This window comes from Zingiber officinale, chromosome 2B (genome assembly GCF_018446385.1).
Source record: "Zingiber officinale cultivar Zhangliang chromosome 2B, Zo_v1.1, whole genome shotgun sequence".
Lineage (NCBI taxonomy): Eukaryota > Viridiplantae > Streptophyta > Magnoliopsida > Zingiberales > Zingiberaceae > Zingiber > Zingiber officinale.
This window is the reverse complement of record NC_055989.1, coordinates 143,153,789-143,174,838: the sequence shown is the minus strand read 5'-3', so window position 1 is coordinate 143,174,838 and position 21,050 is coordinate 143,153,789. Positions and strand designations below refer to the sequence as shown.

Below are 21,050 nucleotides of genomic sequence, written 5' to 3'. Positions count from 1 at the left end.
AGACATAGGAAGATTTGTGTGACTCATCATAGATCGCACCATATCTAATAGGGTACGATTCCTCCTTTCGGATACACCATTCCACTGTGGTGTTCCAGGAGAAGTGAGTTGGGATAGAATCTCACACTCAGCTAGATAGTCATGAAACTCATAGCTAAGGTATTCACCACCTCGATCTGATCGAAGTATCTTAATATTCTTGCCAAGCTGGTTTTGCACTTCATTCTTGAATTCTTTGAATTTTTCAAAGGATTCAGACTTATGTGTCATCTGATACACATAACCATATCTACTGAAGTCATCAGTAAATGTAATGAAGTACCTATAACCACTTCTAGCAGCGACATTGAAAGGTCCACATACATCACTATGTATAAGTCCTAACAAGTCAGTCTCTCTGTCGTTGTGTCCACTAAAGGGAGTCTTGGTCATCTTGCCCAGTAGGCATGACTCACATGTCTCATATGATTCAAAATCAAATGAGTCCAGCAAACCATCTTTATGGAGCTGGGATAAGCGTTTGTCATTTATAAGCGACAGTGTCAGAGATAGGTTTGGTTCATTTCATTTGATTTGAACCTTTTGGTATTTATGTTATAGATGGGGTTCTCTAAGTCTAGAATATATAGTCCATTAATCAGAGGTGCACTACAATAGAACATATCATTTGAATAAACTGAACAACATTTGTTCTTTATTATAAATGAAAAACATTTCTTGTCCAAACAAGAAATTGATATAATGTTCTTAGTAAGAGCAGGCACATAACAACAATTATTTAATTCTAGTACAAGCCCAGAGGGCATAGATAGAGAATAAGTCCCTACAGCAACAGCAGCAACCCGTGCTCCATTGCCTACGTGTAGGTCCACCTCGCCCTTCGTCAATGCTCTGCTATTTCTCAGCGCCTGCACATTGGTACAAATGTGAGAAGCACATCCGGTATCTAATACCCATGATGAAGAAATAGATAGATTGACTTCTATAACATATATACCTGAAGTGGAAGTCTCACTTCTCTTCTTCTTAAGATTATCCAGGTACACTTTGCAGTTCCTCTTGTAGTGCCCGGTCTGATCGAGTGGAAGCAAGTAGCATCCTTGGCAACCCCTCCTTTGGATTTCAATGCCTTGCCTTTGCCCTTAGCTTGGGACTTTCCCTTGCCTTTAGGCTTGCCCTTTCCTTTGTGCCTTTGCACCATCAGAATGGAATTAGGCTTAACCTTCTTAAGGTTGAGCTCAACAGTTCTCAACATGGGTAGTGGCTTGTCAATTTCGTTCATGTTGTAATTCATGATAAATTGACTGTAGCTCTCTGGCAAGGACTGCAAGATCAAGTCAGTGGCCAGCTCTTGGCCAAGGGGAAATCCCAACCTTTGTAGGTTTCTATGTACCCAATCATCTTGAGTACATATGGACCTACGGGAGTCCCGTCTTGCATCTTGCACTAAAACAGTGCCTTAGAGATCTCGAATCTCTCGTGCCTTGCTTGTCCTTGATATAGTTGACGAAGATGTTCAACCATATCATAAGCATCCATCAACTCGTGTTGCTTCTGAAGCTCAGAGTTCATGATCGCGAGCATGAGATAGGACACATCTAATGCGTCATCTTGATGCTTCTTGTAAGCATCTCGGTCAGCTCGCGTGGCAGTGGCAGGAGGTGCCTCAGGAATGGGCTGCTCCAGGACGTACAGTTTTCGTTCCTGTGTGAGAACTATTCTCAGGTTCCTGTACCAGTCCAGGAAGTTAGCTCCATTGAGCTTGTCCTTATCGAGGACAGAACGTAAGGAGAAGGAGTTCGTGTTTGACGACATGGCAATCTACAATAAAAAAAATACAGAAAATAAATATTATATTCCAATTATCATTTAATTAGGCCTTTAATTAAATGATGCTCCCATTGAATTATAGAACTTTTGTAGAATCAAGTCAGGGATGTGGTCAAACCACACTTACTAGATTCCAACCAACTAGCTATAATTTTGTGGGACAAGATCCACATCATACTACGCCTTGAGTTAGCTTTGGCTAAATCGCCCAAGACTTAGTATGATTGGTAAGTAACTAATTACCAATTACATCTCTATGCAACTCTTGTTTATAGGATCAAGATCCGCATGTATATTAAAACTTGAGTTAGCTTTGGCTAAATCACCCAAGATTTAATATAAATGTGTTTTTGTCCTGTCTTCCAACTATTGGATAATGCCTACAATTAAATCTGATTTAACTAGTTATACTCAATCTAATTGAGTTTGTCGTCACCCATGCGTTGATAGGCGGGACCAAGATTGTTCCTCCGCACCCTACCAAGATAATATGTGTTGCTCTGCTTTGGCAGATTCAAACAACAACATGTGATCGAAGTAGTGATGGATATCACGGCATGGTAGGCATTTTGAGTTGACATGATTTAGATCTAATCTAATCGTTAATGTGTATCATATACGCGATTTAGATCTAATCTAATCGTGGTGCATCATATACGCGATTTAGATCTAATCTAATCCTTAAGGCACTAATTAATTACTCTACTCTAGCATGCATCACATACACACACAAGCAATTAATTAAATTGTGATTAGTTATGACCCTATTACGATCTTCTCAAGCTAATGAGAAGATCGGATGGTCAACCTAGGGTCAACAGCTTCTCCAAGCTCCTCCCTTTGACCACCATGTGTTTCTTACACCCTCCTCGTAACTCCTCCTCGAGTGGACCTTCCACCGCTTCAATTTTTTTTGTACATTACAAATTTGAAACTGTAGTTACATTCGAGTCTAAACTATTTATAATAGGAATATAAAATAAAGGAAGGCACGACGCGCAGGTCGCGATCATATACAACACGCACAAACACACAAAATGGCACGCAGGTCATATTATGAATTACAACATATTTTGTCCAATCTTATTGGGTATTTGGGCCATAACCATCACAAAAATTATACATAATTATAAATTATGTAATTTCCATAATTTCTATGATTTTACTACTGATTTTTTACGATTTTACGAGTCGCAACTTCTCGGCGGTCCCGTATAACGATTTTCGGGCGCGATCACTGGACAATGCCCCTTGCGGGGTTAGGGGCAGCGCCCCTTCTCGCGATATGAGTCTCACGAGTGTCCTATGACGATCTTACAGCGCCTTGACCCGCTGTCCCAAAACATTTTGGGCGAGACCTTGCCGTTTCGGAAGGTGTTTCTCGGTAGTTGAAGCCTACAAGTGTTCAAACACTTGTTGCTTCGCTTCTACGAGAAAAATACCCATAAAATACATAAAAATCATAAATTTACATAAACTTACATATCTGTAATTTTTCATAAAATTAAAATAATAATAAGTGTTGGTGCAATATTCCCTAGGTCAAGGTTGACCGTGTTGACTGAGCTTGAATTGAGTCAAGCTCGAGTCTTGATGTTTGGATTTCGATGTTTGACAATACATATAGACAACACATGAAGATTGCAGGTGCAATTATTCATGTGGGGAGATTGTGAAGGAGAGTCAAGTAGGTCAAAGTTGACTGGATACTTGACTGGGAAATCCTGGTGAGTGAAGCCAGGTGAAAGTCCTAGTGAGTAAAGCTAGGCAGAAGAGAAATCCTGGTGAGTGGAGCCAGTGAAAGTCCTAGTGAGTGAAGCTAGGCAGAAGGGAAATCCTGGTGAGTGAAGCCAGGTGAAAGACCTAGTGAGTGAAGCTTGGCAGAAGAGAAATCCTGGTGAGTGAAGCCAAGTGAAAGACTTAGTGAGTGAAGCTAGGCAAAAGGGAAATCCTGATGAGTGAAGTCAGGCAGACATGAAGTCCTAGTGAGTAAAGCTGGGCAGAAGGGAAGTCCTGGTGAGTGAAGCCAGGCAAGGAAAATCCAGATGGATCAAGGATGATCGGACATCTGGTGTTGGGAAGTCCAAGTAGGTCAAAGGGATTGACCGGATACTTGGCACGGGAAATCCAGGTGGATCAAGGTTGATCGGACACCTGGTGAAGATAAGTCCAAGTGGGTCAAGGTTGACCGGACACTTGGTGAGCGAGTTCTAGCAGGTTAAGGGTGACCGGATGCTAGGCATAATGTACCAACAGGTCATAGGTGACCGGATGTTGGTTTAAGGGGCTTTGGACCTGATTTTGGGCAAAATCAAGGAGCTGGATCGATCAGTCGATCGATTGGCTCATGCCTAATCGATCGGCCGATCGATTGGGTAAGTCCCAGCGACAAGCTTCCTCCCAATCGATCAGTGGATCGATTGGGGAAAAGTGTCGCGCGAACAGAACAACTCTAGATCGATCGACCGATCAATCCAGAGCTCCCAATGATCAGTGGATCGATTGGGAGCTGCGATTTCGCGTGACAAGCCCTGGATCGATCAACCGATCGATCCAGGCAATTCCCGAGAGCACACAGGCGCTCTGGATCGATCAGTCAATCGATCCAAAGTCTCCCCGATCGATTGGGAGCAATCCAATCGATCGAGATCCGACCGTTGGCGTAGTATTTAGCTGCAGGCGAGCGTTTCCTTCAGTAGAATTTCACGGCATTCATCTCAGATCTTCACAGAAACTCCACAGCTTCTCCACAAAGTTCAGATTGCCAGTTCTTGAAGATTCTTGGAGGTTTTTCCAAGTCAAGAGGCAGATCTACAACTGAAGAAGAAAGTTAGGGTTAGAGTTTCCTTGTGCAAATTTGTAAGCTTTTAGCTTGTATTTTATTCCCTTTCTTCTTGTATTGAGAGTTTTGTAGGGCTTCTCCACCTTTGGTAGTTACCGTAAAGGAGTGTTTTATTAGTGGAGGGTGCGTGCGTGTGTGGATCCTTGGATTAGTCACCTCTTGTGAGGTGGATACCAAGTAAATCCTTAAATGTTAGCGTTGTATGCTTTTGTTTCTTGTATTTCCGCTGCACACCATCAAAGAAACAAGCAACGAAGAACATGAAGCGCGCGATGAGCTATTCCCCCCCCCCCCCCCCCCTCTAGCTACATTTCGGTCCCAACAATAAGTACATGTTTGCACGTGGCTCTGATACCACTGTAGGGTCTTTCGGGTCACAAAAACTGCTTTTTGCATTACGGAAACCCCGAAATCCCATGCCACCGGATCCGTACGAATATTAAATTTTTCATGTACATGTTTTCTATCCAGGATCTACTTTATATCTACATGTTTAGGAGTTTATACCTTTGATGCGAAGCCCTTCGCTTATCCCGCTCGTCCAAGAAGATGCCGGATCTCAAGGGTGTCAAGTGAACACCCCTCTATGTGTATCCACATGAACAATTAGGTGGAGAGGAAACCTTAGAGTGTGCTAGCACTCTTTGAGGGTTTCGGCCAAGGAGGAGGAGAGGGAGAGAAGAAGAAGCAAGGAGGAATAATAATGATCGATTATGAAAATAAGAGTAAAAAATGGCTTAAGTATTTTCATTTAATGAAAATACTTAATGCTCATTAACACCATTAATGAGCCTTAATGAATATTTAATGAATATTCATTCTTCATTAAATGGTCATTTTGAAAATCATTCGAAATTTGAATCTAAAATTCAAATTGAATTCCATTTATTATTGAATTCAAAATTCAATGAATATCATCATTAAGCCTCACTTGAGTTTAACTCAAATCTAGCCTCACTTGAGTCTAACTCAAGTCTTCCATTTCTAGAATTTTTAAATCAGTTTTAGCCTTAGCCTAGAATAATCCCTTAGAAAGCATGTTCCCCTAGGGCTAGTACTTAAGCATCTCACCAACACCCTAGAATTCCCTTGTTTGTAATTGTCGAACATAGAAAGGAGTGAGATGTATAGGCAAATTGTCTGAACTTAATATGTTTATTTCAGTGCATCGATATAAGTCTGGACGTTAAATACCAAACAGATATTAATCAAGGTGAGTCATTCATTTTAGTCAAACACTAACTGATGATTATTAGACTTAATTTGACTAACCAAGTGAAAGTTGTTATCCTCTAATAGTCAGTGAGTAGCTAACTGGTTAGACAGATTTTGTAATGTCAGGTTCAAGGGGAAGTTTAATTATTTTTATGCTTATTTTAAAATTAATCTTTGAAAAATATTTTTTTTAAAAAAATTGGGTTTTCAAAATTAGTTTTGAAAGTTAAAATTATTTTTGGAAATTAGCTTTATTTTCAAATTATATTCTACTTGGGTTTTCAAATTATACCTTCTAAACTTAGTTTTAAAAAGATGGTTTTGAAAATTGGACTCTTCATTCTAAAAATTATATTCTACTTGGGTTTTCAAATGATACCTTCTAAACTTAGTTTTAAAAAGATGGTTTTGAAAATTGGACTCTTGATTCTGAAAATTATATTCTACTTGGGTTTCAAAATATATTTTTGAAAATTTATTTAAAAGGTTATAAAGTCAGAATTAAAAATAAATTTAACTTAGTTAAGTTTTACAAACTAAAACTTGATGTTACTTAGTTTTAAAAACTTGACTTAAAAAATGCTATCTTTGCAAATTATGTTTCCAAATTGTAAAACTCTTTTCGAAAGATTAAGTTATCTTTCTAAAGTTAAAAAGTAACTACTTTGAAAATGATAAAAGTTAAAAGCTTAAGCTTAAACTCCCCCCAAAATAATCTGACTTACATTTCTAGATTTTTATTTACATTGCATTTTTAATTACAATTTATTCTATATTTTTTTGATGAATGTCAAAAGGGGAGGGTTAGGTGGTTAAGTTATACAAACAATAAAATTTAAAAACTAACTTAACAACCTTATGCTTGTTTTTACTTACATATTTTTTCACTAACTTAATCAGGTTGTCATTGTATCAAAAAGGGGGAAATTGTTGATGCGGTTAGTACTAACGGTCTAACTCAAGTTTTGATGAATGACAAAATAGGTTAAGTTAGTTCTGTTATGATCTAACACCCTGACCGAGTGTGCAGGAGAAGCTCAGACAGGTCGACGAGCTGACCTGATGTCTGGCAAGAAGTCCAAACGGGTCGATGGGCTGACCGGACGTTTGGCACGAAGTCCAGCTAGGTCGACGGATTGACCAGATAGCTGGCACGAAGTCCAGACGGGTCGAAGGGCTGACCGGACGTCTGGCAGGTAAGAGAACGTAAGTCACTGGAGGGGAGTGACTATGAGAACACGTTCCCGGGAAGGGAACATTAGGCGTCAATCCGACTTAGACCCATTTCGGATTTCTAAGTCAAGATCGTGACTAGATTCCGGTCTCGAAGAGACGAAATCTAGCTAATACTCTGCTTATTAACTTTAAATTGTGCTAACACTTTGTTTTGCAGGATAATACTATTTGCATTTTGCCTCAGACTAACTCTTTCTTGCAGGAAAAGGATTTTCTGGAGAAGAGTGGTCCGGGCGCCCAGAGGTGAACTTTTATCCGCAATATCATTTCTCCACGGGGAGCGCCCTGGTTGGCTCGGGTACGTCATATTCAGGGCGCCCTAGAGGTTTCAGGCGCCCCGAACCTCCTATGTATGGAGGGTAAAGGTTGGAGTCATTACAACAACGAAAGATCTACTTCTCTGTGCTCCTGCGACACTGCGAAAGTTCTCCGACAAAAGTGCTATTTCTATTTCTATCTTTTTTATTTATTGTCGGCTTTCTTTTTCGCTAATTAATTCCTGTACTTAGTTTGTAATAATCTTTCGAATTATTAGTGATTGCCCATCGAAAGCACCCTTGTGTGCGGGCCTTGAAGTAGGAGTCGACAAAGACTCCGAACCAAGTAAAAAACTACTTGTGTCACTCTTTCTTTTCGTTTATTCTTTTTCCCCTGTGCGCTTACTCTACAAGATTTTTTTTAACCGATATTCACCCCCCCCCCCCTCTATCGAATTCATGATCCAACAGATATAACGAAAACTTACTCTATATTTTGGACATGAAAAAAATCACCTTTCTGGATTAGATTCCGTCCATGATGTTTGGAGAATAGCTCATAACTCACAATAACATAATATGTGGGGAGTGTCACATTGCTCATCGTTTATACGTCTTCGACTGAAAGATGATACTGATGAAGAGCCAGCTGCCATGATTTTCTTTCCTTGTACCTAAACAGCACCAATATGCAAAAAAAACTTCCTATGAATCAAATAATCAAATTAAGATATTTAAAAAATAGCAACTCAAGGGACATCTAACATGAATTGTAATACCTTAAACTAAATCAACTATAGTTTAAAGGATTTGCTTCTGAGAATGATCAGCAGCACAACCAAGAATAAATGACAAGTTTTTCAACAGCAACTCAAAAAATAGCACATCACTCAAAAAACAGCACATAAAAAAACAAAAAGTCAAAAAACAGCAATTGTAACAAAAAAAAAACTGAGAAATGGAAACAGAAAACAACACATCACTCAAAAAAAAAGCACATCAAAAAATATTAACTCAAAAAACAGCAATTGTAACACAAAAAAAAAGAAACTGAGAAATGGAAACAGATTAAATCTGTTTCATCATAATTTTTATATTTATGTAAATTAATAATTTGGACAACTTCATCAAAAAACCATTAAATTGGCCACGGGAGGGAGACAACTTCATCCAAGCAAACAAAATTCAGGTTTGCAACTAACTGATATGAGAAGTTTTCAACCACTATTACCTAATCCAGGGAGGGAGGCGGCTGGAGGTGAGGGAAGTCACTGGAGGCCACGGGAGGGAGGCGGCTGGAGGTCGCAGGAGGGAGGTCAGTGCAATGCTGGAGGCCGTTGGAGGTTGGCGACACAGCAGGGAGGGAGACGACGTTGGAGGAGGAGGCCGCGGGAGGGAGGCAGCTGGAGGTGAGGGAAGTCGTTGGAGGCCCCTGGAGGTCGGCAACACATCAGGGAGGGGAGACGATGTTGGAGGAGGAGGTCGCAGGAGGGATGTCATCGCGGAAGGTCAACGATGCTGGAGGGACACAACGTCGGAGGGAGGTGTCGCAGGCGACGGTGGAGGTAGTTGGAGGGAGGTTAGGGCTTGTTCGCGTCGAGAGAGGCTAGGGCTTTTTCGCGTCGAGAGAGGCTAGGGCTTTTGGTCGAGAGAGGGCTTTTGGGCGTTGGCGCGTGCACGTATTTGCCACGTGAGGGAGGTTTTATACCACCTGTGTGGTCCAGGGGCAGACCAGGAAAAATGGGTCCAGAAGATCCGCCCCCGAGAAATAGGGAGTAAGTTAAGGGAGAGTTTTTTTTTTGTACTTAATTACAAATTCTTGGTATAATTACAAATTCACTTACTAAGTACCTATTACTTTATTTTGGGTTACCCCTAACTTTAACTCGGATTGATGCACATTAAAAATAAGAAGATTGAAAGTACCCCATGATAATTTTGATATGGTCAACTGAATTAAGTTAGGTCATATTGTGTTTGATATCTTGTGTCTAAATGTGCAAGAACTTAGGAGCACAAGAAGTCGAGCGAAAGACGCCGCGGACGAGAATGATGGCACGGGAATTGAGTCAACAGGCTCGGTGCATCCAAGAGACGATAAGCTGCGAAAGAATACACCGGTGGAGGCACCACAAGAAGAAGACCAATTGAAGACTGATCTACCTTGTGGAAGGCGTCTTCCATAACCTATGGAAGACACCCTCATAGAAGGCGCCTTCAATAGTAGTTAGCCGAAGATAAAGTTTTATCTTCGACGGATAAAACTTATCTTATTGAATGCGTCTTAGACCATCTTGAAGACGCTTCCGAGCAACGGATAGATTTTTCAAGGGGCTATAAAAAGACCTCTGGAGATAAGAATTCAATAACAATTTTTGTATTAACTTCCTAGTTATTTTCTAAACTATCAAATAGTATAAGAGGTTTCTCTACCTTCAATGAAAAAGAATTTTAATACGCTTTCAATTTCCTTGGATTAACAACCTCTCTGATTGTAACTAAGAGCATCCACATCGACTACCATATCCAAAGATTTTACCCTAAATTTTGGATAGGATAGCTAAAAAACCTTTGCATCAACTACCTTATTCATTCCCTGAATTTAGATTTGATGAATAGTGATTCCCTAAATTTAGGGAATGAAACCTCTACCCTAAAAATAAAATAATATTTTTTTTAATCTCACTCCTTCCAGTCATTCTTTTCAATCTCTCCCCTTCCACTCATTCCATAAATATAATAATAAAAAAAGAAAGAGAATAAAATAATAAAAAATTAAGGATGATGAAAATTTTAAGATAGTTGACGTAATGTGTAGTGAAAAGTGATTGTCTAAATTTAATAAAGTGAGTTATTTATCCTAAATTTTAGATATAGTGATAGAGAAACTGATGTGGATACTCTAAGTAAACTCCAATATCCCTTACTCATTTTCCTAAGTTATTATTTCTTTTTAATGTTAATTGTTTATGCTTAACTAACTTGTATTCTTGTTAAGTTCAAGTAAAAAAAAATTCTAACTTTGATTTCAAAACTATTCATGTCTTTCGAACTGACCTAATGTGGACCAACATTAACGTAAGGTACCAATTAAGAGAGCTGCATCATTACGAGATCGGACGTAATTCAATATAGTTATGTGGTCTAGTTCATCAATTTTGTTAATGTCTTCCGATGGATGTGTGTGGAACGACCAGATCGATCCGCAAACAACTCTCCTTCTACATCCAAGCACCGAGTAGTGCCGGGATAACAAACCTCACTGTTGTTTTTTCAGTAGCCCCGGGGATCTTCAGTGAGTTTGATAAGGCAAGAACTTTCGAGATGGACATCGGAGTCAAGAGAGCAAATAATGAAATCCTTAACACCTGAGAATATGATCCCAAGAGGAATGACAACCTCTGCAATTTCATGTCATAATTTAGAAAACCTTGTAGAACGGTAGGGCTTACATGTTTTTTTATATATAATTCAAATGTCTAGACTTCATTATTTTGGAGCGTTAACAAAAAAGCAAAATAGCACTCTCTTATATCTTTTAGGGATGATAATCTGGATCAGATTTAGATTGGCAGATTGATAATTGGAATATTAAAATCTGAATTAAATTTAATTATTATTTCAAGTCAAATTATCCAAAAATATTTATAAATGAATTTACAGATTATAATCCGATGATTTTAAATTGATCCAAACCAGACCCATTTATTAATCATGTCAATCATATATTTCATCTTAAAAATATCCTAATTCGAGCTATCAACTATTAATTTAATCAAAATTATTATATTAAAAATATTTTTTTTTATCAATTTGATAAAAATTACTAGATGCTTCAATATAATTTTAAATTTATTTTGATTATATTTAAATATTTTTTTATTAAAATTTTAAAAAAAAATTATTATAATAATATTTTATATATAATAATTTTAATTAAATTAAGTCAGCAACTACGTCGTAACACAACTACCACACGGGGAAAGTAACGACTCTCAACTGAATTGATGATCATCACGATCATGCAACTCCGAAACCGTCCGCCGAGAATGATGTTTCCACACCAGCATCGGTACCAGAGCGCCCTTTTGGCACGAAGGGTGGATCCCACGTTCGGAAAATGGAGTGAAATAGTGGGTAGAGAGGTTAATTCTTATCTGCTATTTTCATGCCCCCATCACAAACTTGGCCAATCGAAAGCCCCTCCTTTTTTCCCCATCTCGACTCCGATCGCCTCCTCCTCCTCCTCCGGCGAGAGGCAGCGCCATTTTTATGGCCTTCGTGTTCCACAACCATGCAGCGGGCGATCTGACGCTGGGGAAGACGGAGCTCGTGGAGTTCTCGGAGGCGGAGACGCTGGAGGCCGCCGTCCGGGCCATCGCTGCGTCCCCCGAGGCCACGATCCCTGTCTGGCGCAAGCGCTCTCCGGCCGAGGATGCAGCTGGGATCCCGTGCTCCGATAGGTTTTTAGGGATGATCAACTCGCTGGAGGTGGCCGCCTTCCTCGCTAGGACCGGCGGCGATCACGACCGCGCCATGCGGACGCCGGTCTCGGAGGTCGTCACGCCCAATCCCAGCCTCCTGAAGGAGGTGGATCCCCGCGTGAGGTCAGATTTATTCTCTCTTTTGATTGATTTTCACTCGTCGTCGATCCCGATCCATTTGATCGGCTTTTTGATGGAGGAATCCCTCTTGTTTTTTCCTCACTTTTTCGATTAGAAAAGATCACGAATCATCGAATTCCAAGAACCTTAATTTTCCTCACTAATTTAATCGTCTCTGTGAATGATCCAAGAACCCTATCTACATCTCCAGGATCCTTGAAGTGTTCTTGGTATGTCAAATTCGTACCTGCTGCTACATGATTATTCACGATTTTGTTGTAGGATTTGGGCGTATCTTCTTACTCGTAGAACTATGGAATTTATTTGTGAATTCGCAGTCAATCGATGTTCTTGATGCTCCCAATTTGCTTCACATACTCGCAATCTGCCAGGTTAGTCGATGTTCTTGAGGTGATGAAGACAGGAGTTAGATGTTTGCTCGTGCGCAAAAGCTCAGGCGGCCTAGAATCCATAGCCACCAAAGCGAGCGACAACGCTCGACCTTCCACTTCGTCTTCTTCGCACCACGACGACAGGTTCTGCTGCCTCTCCCGCGAAGACGTCGTCCGGTTCCTGATCGGCCACCTCGGCGCTCTCGCTCCCATTCCGCTCTCCTCCATCTCTTCCCTCGGAGCTTTCTCCCCGCACTACTCCCACATCGAAGCCTCTTCCCCCGCCATGCGAGCCATCGCCAAGATGCCGAACGACCCCTGCGCCATTGCAGTAGTGGAGACGAACCCCGACGGCACTCACAGGATTCTCGGCGACATCTCGGCCTACAAGCTTTGGAAATGCGACTGCCCGGCCGCCGCGTGGGCCTTGAGGTGCCTGTCCGCGGGGCAGTTCGGGATGGGCGTGGAGGACGGCGACAGTTCACGGGCAGAGGATGCGTCGAACGGCGGCGCGGGGGGGAGGCCGAGGAGCATGCGTTGGGGGGCGAGCAAGCCGCTGAGGTGCAAGGACACGAGCTCGCTGGCGGCGGTGATGGCTCAGATGCTGTCGCACAGGGCCACGCACGTGTGGGTGGTCGACGCGGAGTCGGAGGACGACACCTTGGTGGGTGTGGTCTCGTACGCCGACATATTGGACGCCGTCGCCAGGTATCCTACGATCATGAGGCCTCGAAATATTTGATTTTCCCTTTTTTTTCTTTTTCTTTTTTTAAAAATAATTTTTAATTTCTTTGAAGGGTTTTGTTTCGGTGGTAAATTTTAAAATGCTTCCTAATATTTACTAATTTACAATGTTGAGATTTTGATTCATATTTTTTTTAAAAAAAATATGAATGTGTTTTATGTTTACTTGGAAGGAGAGAAATTGGAAGGGAAAGGATGAGAAGTGTGGTCATAACCACGTGTATTTTTATTTTCTCTTTCGTAGGATGGCACAAACGACCCCATAGCTTGGATATAAGAGATAGGAGAAAGGAAGGGAAGGAAGAGCCATAAATAATGTTTTGTTTACTTCGGAAGGTGAATAGAAGAGGGAAGAGAATTTCAAACCCGCGAATCAGATTCATTCAAAATTCATTTCACTTTTCGGAAAAGGATATTTTGGTACGATAGCTAGCAAAGATCAGTCAGAGTATTTGCCCAATTTTGTAATAGTTATGTCGAGGTTAGGATCATCACAATCATTCAACTTGCAAGCTCGGCAAGCAACAATGACCATCCTTCCATGTTTTGCCTTTCTTCTTCTTCTTATCTCTACGAGGCGTTGTTACACCAGCTTCATCTGCAGAATTACTCGACAAGTATTGATTTCCATTCGACAATCCTCTTGATCTATCTTTCTCAACTTCTGCCATTCCATTGGTCTCCGTGTTCGCTTCAGCGGCGGTTGGTGCATCAATTATTCGTTCTCCGCGAGATGTTTCCTGTAGAAGGTCGCTTAGTTTCTTTCTTCCCGTCGGAGATGGTTCAGACTTGGTATCAAGGTGCTTGTCGATAAATATGGCATCATCTAGCACAGGATTTGATTGCTGATTTGCCGGATGGTCGGGAATATTTCCTCGTGACGGCGTGGAGTCTGCGTAACAAAATGAATGGGGTATGAAATATTTGGTATCGATGATGATCACAGCATGTTGAAGCATCAGCAAAAAAAAACCCCATGGAGAGTGCCAAATACCTCCATTGACACTGAAAAAATCATCTTCGCAGTCAGAATCTAACCATACTCTTGAGTCGAAGAATAGTTCTTCGTCATCTGCATGGATGTCAAACAAGAATGAATCACACTAAAAAAGTCATTCGAGATCATTTCTCCTGGAAATTGTTGCTGAATATATACGAATTTGTTAATTGCAAAAAGTTGTTAAACATTTTGAACTTTAGATTTGCCACCATGAATGTTTGTAACAATAAAAGATGCATGTTGTGCTATGAATATGACTAGTTTCGGGAGAAGATTGAAGTGTTGTTGGGGACACGGTAAAAGATGCAAAGTTGTCATCTTAGAAAGATCAGTAACTGAACTTGTCTTAGCTAAGTCGATTTTCTTGTTCCAAACTGACATTTTTGACGTATCAGTTTACCAAACTAGATAGATACAAATTGAATGAGATATATCTATAATGAACATTGCCATTCTTCAGTTGTTGACTGAATGACTTTACTGGACAAGGTTAACCATAATTAGTAGAAAGAGGAAACGCTTTAGGTTGCCAAGGCCGATATTTTAAAAGATGTCTTGCTTAACAATTCCACAAACAATTTCAATACATGACCGACGGGCAGTTACCGACTAACTTAACAAGTTCAATATTGCAACTTCTAGTGCCTCCTCAAATTGAAATCAAACTAATTGTGATGAACCAGTTCAGTAAAAATCTAATAGAAGGAAATAAAAATTGCAAACACGAGCAAATAAAGAAAGAGTTTAACTAGAAAAGAGAAGTTATCTAGCCAAAGTTATCGACAAGCCAAACAAACTCACTTTAAAACCTATCCAAGGAAGCCAACAAAGAACTTGTCCAATAAGATCAATTTAATAGATGAATTCATCCAACAAAGAATTTGTTCCCTTCTAGTCTAACACGCACCCGATCGATCCCAACCCATATCCATGTATCCCCCAAGAGCAACTCTTTGGTCTTAAGAATGCTGGGTTTAAGCAAGAGTAACATGTAAGGAGTTGTCTGTAAACCCTAAACTCCTCCATGTCTCCTCTACAACTCAAGTTCTTCATTGTTGCCACATTTACACCACCGCGGTAAAGGAAACGATCTATTCAAATGCAGTAAGCCACAAAATCCCCCCAAAATCTGACATTTACCTTCAAGAATCAGAAATGGAGAAGATAAAAGGAGGAACGACAAATCGGCTTAAGAAGAGACCGTACCAAAGTCCGGGACATCGAGATCGAATCGCCCCACGGGATTGTCCCAGGTCAAAGGCCTCTCCTTGGCCGGAGAAGAAAGGAAGAACCTCTTCGCCCTGGAGCCAAACCCTAAGCAACGCCTCATGGCTGCCGCCTGCCAACACGAAGGGCTTTACTTGGACCGGAAGGGCCTTCAAGCTTCTCCAACTTGTCGAGAGAAGGAATTAATGGCGTCAATGAATTCCCCACCCACTAAATCTCTGCCTCTCTGATGCTGTCACATCGATGAGCAGCGCAATGAACAGCCGGGTTTGTACGTCAAGTTGCTTCGATTCCGCTCCCATTTAAGAAGGGAAGAGGAGGATGAGCGTGCTCCTGACGCGATCGACTTCGGCGATTCTGCCATTGTTGTGGCTGTGGAAAGGGGGAAGGCGATCGGATTTGTGAATGGATCTGGAAAGAGAAAGCGAGGGCAGAGAGAGAAAGAAAGCTGGGAATTTATGAAAAAAGGAAACGAAAGGAAAGGAAAATTGAATGCTGTGTGTTAAAGCATCAGCTATTTTTATGATAAAATATGGAAAAATTTACCTGCACTCTAAATTATAATTTAAATTTGGCATCCCTGTATTTTTTTAAAAAAAAATCACTCTCAGCTAAATATAATGAATATTAATTTTATTAATTATCTTAACTATATAATAGATATCAATTTAACTAATTATTTTAATTAAAAAAATTTAAATATATATATATATATTTTTTTAAAATACAACCCATTAAATTAGAATTTAATATATTTTAACATGACTTTTTTTCCATTTCAATTGAATAAAAATATATTAAATTTTTTTTAAATAGTGCTCAATTTGATAGAAAATATATTAAATTCTCTTTAAATTATATTAAATTTAGGAGGAATTATATTAAACGAAAAAAAATCATATTCAATTTGATAAAAATTATACTTGATTTTAATTTAAAATATTAAATTTTACAAAAAATTATACTTATTTTTAATTTTTTATACATAAAAGAATATGAGGAGTAATTAAATAATAATATTTATATAAAGGAGTTGAAATAAACAAAAACTTTATAGGTAGAATGGAAATACATTCAAAGTTGAACTAATTTAATATATGAAAAATGATGATTTATTTTATTTTAAAAATATTTCAATAAAAATTAAAGCTCAAAGATTAAAAGAAGGTTCCATATTTTATTAAATCGTCTTTTAAAAAATAAAAAAATAACTCTTTTTTATTTTTAATGTTATTATAAAAATTAGGATACGATTAATGATTCAAAATTAATATATATAAAATATTATTATATTAAAATATTCTTTATCAATTTTATTAAAATTATTATAATTTTATTAAAAAAAATTCAATTGATAAAAAAAATAAAATTAATTGGAGAAGCAACTAATTGTTTAGAATTCTAAATTCTGAACGTAATCAAAATTATTTAAATTTTATTAAAATTATTTAAATTTAATTTAAATTATTTTAAATTAAAGTACGTAAGTGATAAGTAAACGCTAAAAATATTAAAATTCAAAATTCAAACTATTTAATTTTAAATCCTAAATAATATTATATTAAAATACTTTTTATCAAAATTATTTAAATTTCATTAAAATTATTTTAAACTACTGAGTATTAGAGACGTCAATTTGGATTGGATCTATCGGATTGGTCCACCCTACTAAACAATTTAAGTAGATTGAATTGGAATTTTATCAACCCAAGTCTGTGACGGGCCGACCCGCCTAGGTCCGCGACCCGCGAGGATTGGCCTACGACGGCCTTGGGTTGACCCATAGGTTGAGAAACACATATAAGCTAAGTTTTATGTCAATTTATTATCATTCTTTTTTTATAATTTTAAAATAAAAATAATACTTTTCATCCAACATAAATACTCTGTTTGTGTCCATTTATATTTAAAATACATGTTTACGGATACATTTGATTGATGAAATTTTTCTGAAGTAAAATATTAAAGATATGAAACATTTTTTTTAAAAAAAAATGATGGACCCGTGGGTTAGCCCGTCAAACCCACAACCCTCCTTGGATTAGATTTGGTTAGAAATTTCTCAACCCGCAAAATTGATGAATCGGGTTGCCCCACTTTGCCAAATGATTGGTCCACCACAGGTTGACCCGCCTCACCATGAATTGACTCATCTGACAACTCTACCGAGTAGTTAATATACAATTATAATAGTTATTATAATATTATATTAATTGTTATATGTTGTAGCTATCTCTGAGTAGTCACTATTTATTATAGCAACTAATTGTAACTACTATAATAACATTGAAGCATGTAACTAAAGGATGTTAGACTCCTGAACTGCACGCTGCGATCGCTTCCCGATTTATCCTAATGGTTGATGGGAAACTTCTGTGGGATCGGGCCGGTCACCCAGGCTGAACGTTATCTAGTCTGATTAATTTTTTTTTATAATAACATTGAAAATAGCTCCTAGGGAGAGTTTAAGTTAGTTAGTACGAGACAGAATTATTATTATAAGATAAGGATTCGAATTACTTTAAAGTCAAAGAAAATGACCCTCTTACACACTGATTAACTACAATTTTTTAATTTATCTCCTCACATATAGACACAGAGTCGATCATATGTAACTGCAGCATATTCCACCTTTTACTGCATACAATAACATTGAAAATAAAATTATTTCTCGAAAATTAAGATTCTCTGGATTTTTAACTAAAATTAAAAATAATCCTTTTTATTATTATTATTATTATTATTATTTATTAAAAGAAGCACTTATTTTGAAAAATAAATTAAAATTTATTTATCTTAAAAATATCTTTATTTTAAGATGGTAGCCTATTATTATTCTAACTTAATTAATTTTATTAAATTAAACTTGATTAAAATTATTTATGCTTAGTTCAATTCAATTTTGTGCCTAATAATATTTTTAAACTATTATATAATTGCTCCAATTCAATAGTTTTAAATTTATTTTGATTAAATTAAATGATCTTAATTAAATTTAAATAATTTAAATTAATTTAATAAAAATATTTTAATATAAGAGTATTTTTCACAATGATATTTTTAAGATAAAACAATATATTATAATATTTTTTTAAATGCCTTTAAACTAAAATAAGATTGGTAAAGTGTGGTGTAATAATACTCAAAAGAGAAATAGAAGGACCAGGATTCAAATTTTAAATGGAATAAATATCATCCTCTTCAAACTTAGAGGGTGTTTGGCTAAACTTATTAAAAATAACTTATAAGCTCATACAATTTATAAGTTGTAATAGGAGCTTACAAGTTGTTAGATCTTATTTTAAAAATAAGTTGTTAAAGTGTTTAGGTGAACTTATTACAATCAACTTAAAGGTATTGATGTGTTTGGTATTATAAGATATTTTTATTAATAAAATTACCAAAAATAGTATAATACTATTAATAGAGGATTTTGAGATTTTTTATTAATAGAGGGTTTTGGGCAAATTTTTGCACCGGGGGAGAGAAAATTGGAAAGAGGCGTTGGTCGAGAAGATGACACAGCGTTGGAAGAAAAGTCGACGGAGATAAAAAGATATTAGGCTTATAAAAATTTATGGAAGATAAGATGAGGATTTATGAAATTATATAAGGATATTTTTAGAGAAAAAAATTATTAAAATAAGATCTTTTTTAAAAAAATAGGGTCTTCCATACTTTTTTAAAAACAGCTTATAAGCTCCAAAATAGCTTATTTTGACAGCTTATAAGTTGTTCAAAAAAAAATTTACCAAACAAATTTGAAAAGCTTATACACTCCAAAACAACTTATAAACTGTTTTAGAGAGTTTATAAACTCAGTTAAATACCCTCTTAATAGATCAAATTTATTAATTGTCAAATTTATTCCATAAGTAAATCATAGGGATCCACCTTCAAACTTAATAAATCAAATACGATAATAATAATAATAATAATAATAATAATAATAATATACACTTTTAATTTTATCAAATATCTTTAATAAATAATTACTTTAACATTAATTAAAACTCCTTTAACATTAATTAACCTATTTTAATTTGCTCAAGCCGTTACATATCCAAAAAGAAATTATCATAATACTCTCTTAATGTTACATTTCATTAATAACTGGTTGGGCACTTTATGTGGATGTGCATTAACACAAATGTTTAATTTTCTCACCGTTTCTTCACTTTTTCAATTTAAATTTCTTTAGCATTTATTAGAGATGATTAATTAGATTATACTTCGGTAATTTATTATGTACCTAAATTTTATATTTGTTAAATTATATATTTAATTTTTATGGGCTAAAATTAAGTATGTGCTCTTTTTTTTAAAAAACATGGGAGTCCAATTTTATCCCATTTTATTTTATTTTTATCAAAAATACTTCTATTTTCATTATTCAACCATATATAATTACCCAATTACCTTTCAGTACTGTCCAATATATTATCTCCTATTTAAATTTTAAGTCAATTGAACGCGTTGTACTAGTTATAAAATCATAATTGTTACACATATTCTAGTTTGTTAATTGTTACACATATTCTAGTAACTACAAACTGATGAGTTATCCTACTTTCTATTTTTTTTTCCTTTTATCCACTCTACTTCTCTATATGTTTGATTATGTTTATTGCAGTTTTTGAGAATTTTGATGATAGTGTGTTTATTTGGATATAAAATATAAAAATAAATTTTACTTTGATCTGTATAATCAATCTTAATCGACAATGTTGATTAAACTTTATTCATGTATCGTTAGCAACTACGAAACCGTATCTACTACATAGTTGTAATAGCTACACTTTTATAATTACTACAATGCACCCCATATGTAAGATTTAAGTGAAAAATATAAGTGAAAGATAATAATAAAAATATTATAGTGGAAGACAGTTGAGTCATTTTACAAGGTAAGCTGGTTGAATGTAGTAGTATCCTTTTGTTAAAAAAAATTAAAGTGAAACATCCTTTGACGATTTGGAAAAAGAGGGTTTTTGATTTTTGTCCAATTTTTATTAAACCCCTTCTTTATATGTAGTGGATTATTTTTCATTTATCAGTTGATTGTTATATATCCAGTCGATTTTTGATTTTTTATGCTCTATTTGTGAACTTTAGCCGACCGTGCTAATCAACTACAAAAATTTTATGTTGGGTTATCACAAATTTGGTCCAACAATTGATTAATCCTAATGCATCAGTAGAATGACTCAAAATGATGAAGATTTTAAAATGCCACAACTCTCAATTTAGGCTATAGGATTTAGGTTTGAGAGTATAGTTACACTTAGAAGGATTCAAAGGGTGCAATGAGCTTTATTTGAAAAAATTTATGGTATCTAAGATTATTAGCGACTTTTGATCAAAATTAGTTGATGGATCTATAGTATGTAGAATTTCTAAATATAGATATAGTTTAAACTTAGGGAATTCTATAAATGCATCGGTAGTGTTGGTAAGTAAGTATGACATGCCTAAGTCTTCTAATAAGATTGTGCCAAAACATCTCAAAGTTGTGAAGAATTCAAAATCCTACAACATCCACTCTAGACTATGAGGATATAGTTATAATAAGGATGTTGGGACCGAAAAGTAGCTAAAGGGTTGCTTGTTTCTTCAAGATGTGCAGCGGAAAATACAGAAACAAACCACACAACGCTAACAATGTTGGTTTACTTGGTATTCACCTCACAAGAGGTGACTAGT

The 21,050-nt window shown here is 36.8% G+C and overlaps 2 protein-coding genes across 3 annotated transcripts; one reads left to right on the top strand and one right to left on the bottom strand.

Moving 5' to 3' along the window:
• The first annotated feature begins 11,559 nt into the window (after positions 1 to 11,559).
• Positions 11,560 to 13,500, top strand: LOC122047531 (CBS domain-containing protein CBSX6-like). 2 transcript variants are annotated; one of them, XM_042608888.1, is made up of 3 exons: positions 11,560 to 11,987; positions 12,377 to 13,084; positions 13,365 to 13,500. In XM_042608888.1, the coding sequence occupies exons 1-3, from the start codon at positions 11,653 to 11,655 to the stop codon at positions 13,384 to 13,386; spliced, it is 1,065 nt and encodes a 354-aa protein (XP_042464822.1). In that variant the 5' UTR covers positions 11,560 to 11,652; the 3' UTR covers positions 13,387 to 13,500. The 2 variants fall into 2 exon arrangements, with proteins under 2 accessions (XP_042464822.1, XP_042464821.1); XM_042608887.1 differs by lacking the exon at positions 13,365 to 13,500 and having other exon boundaries at positions 12,377 to 13,246.
• A 71-nt stretch (positions 13,501 to 13,571) lies between these two features.
• Positions 13,572 to 15,807, bottom strand: LOC122047532 (uncharacterized protein At3g27210-like). Its single transcript, XM_042608889.1, has 3 exons — positions 15,327 to 15,807; positions 14,115 to 14,192; positions 13,572 to 14,012 (listed from the first exon to the last, which is right to left on the bottom strand). Exons 1-3 carry the CDS (start codon positions 15,448 to 15,450, stop codon positions 13,618 to 13,620), a joined length of 597 nt encoding a protein of 198 aa, XP_042464823.1. The 5' UTR covers positions 15,451 to 15,807; the 3' UTR covers positions 13,572 to 13,617.
• Positions 15,808 to 21,050: the final 5,243 nt, after the last annotated feature.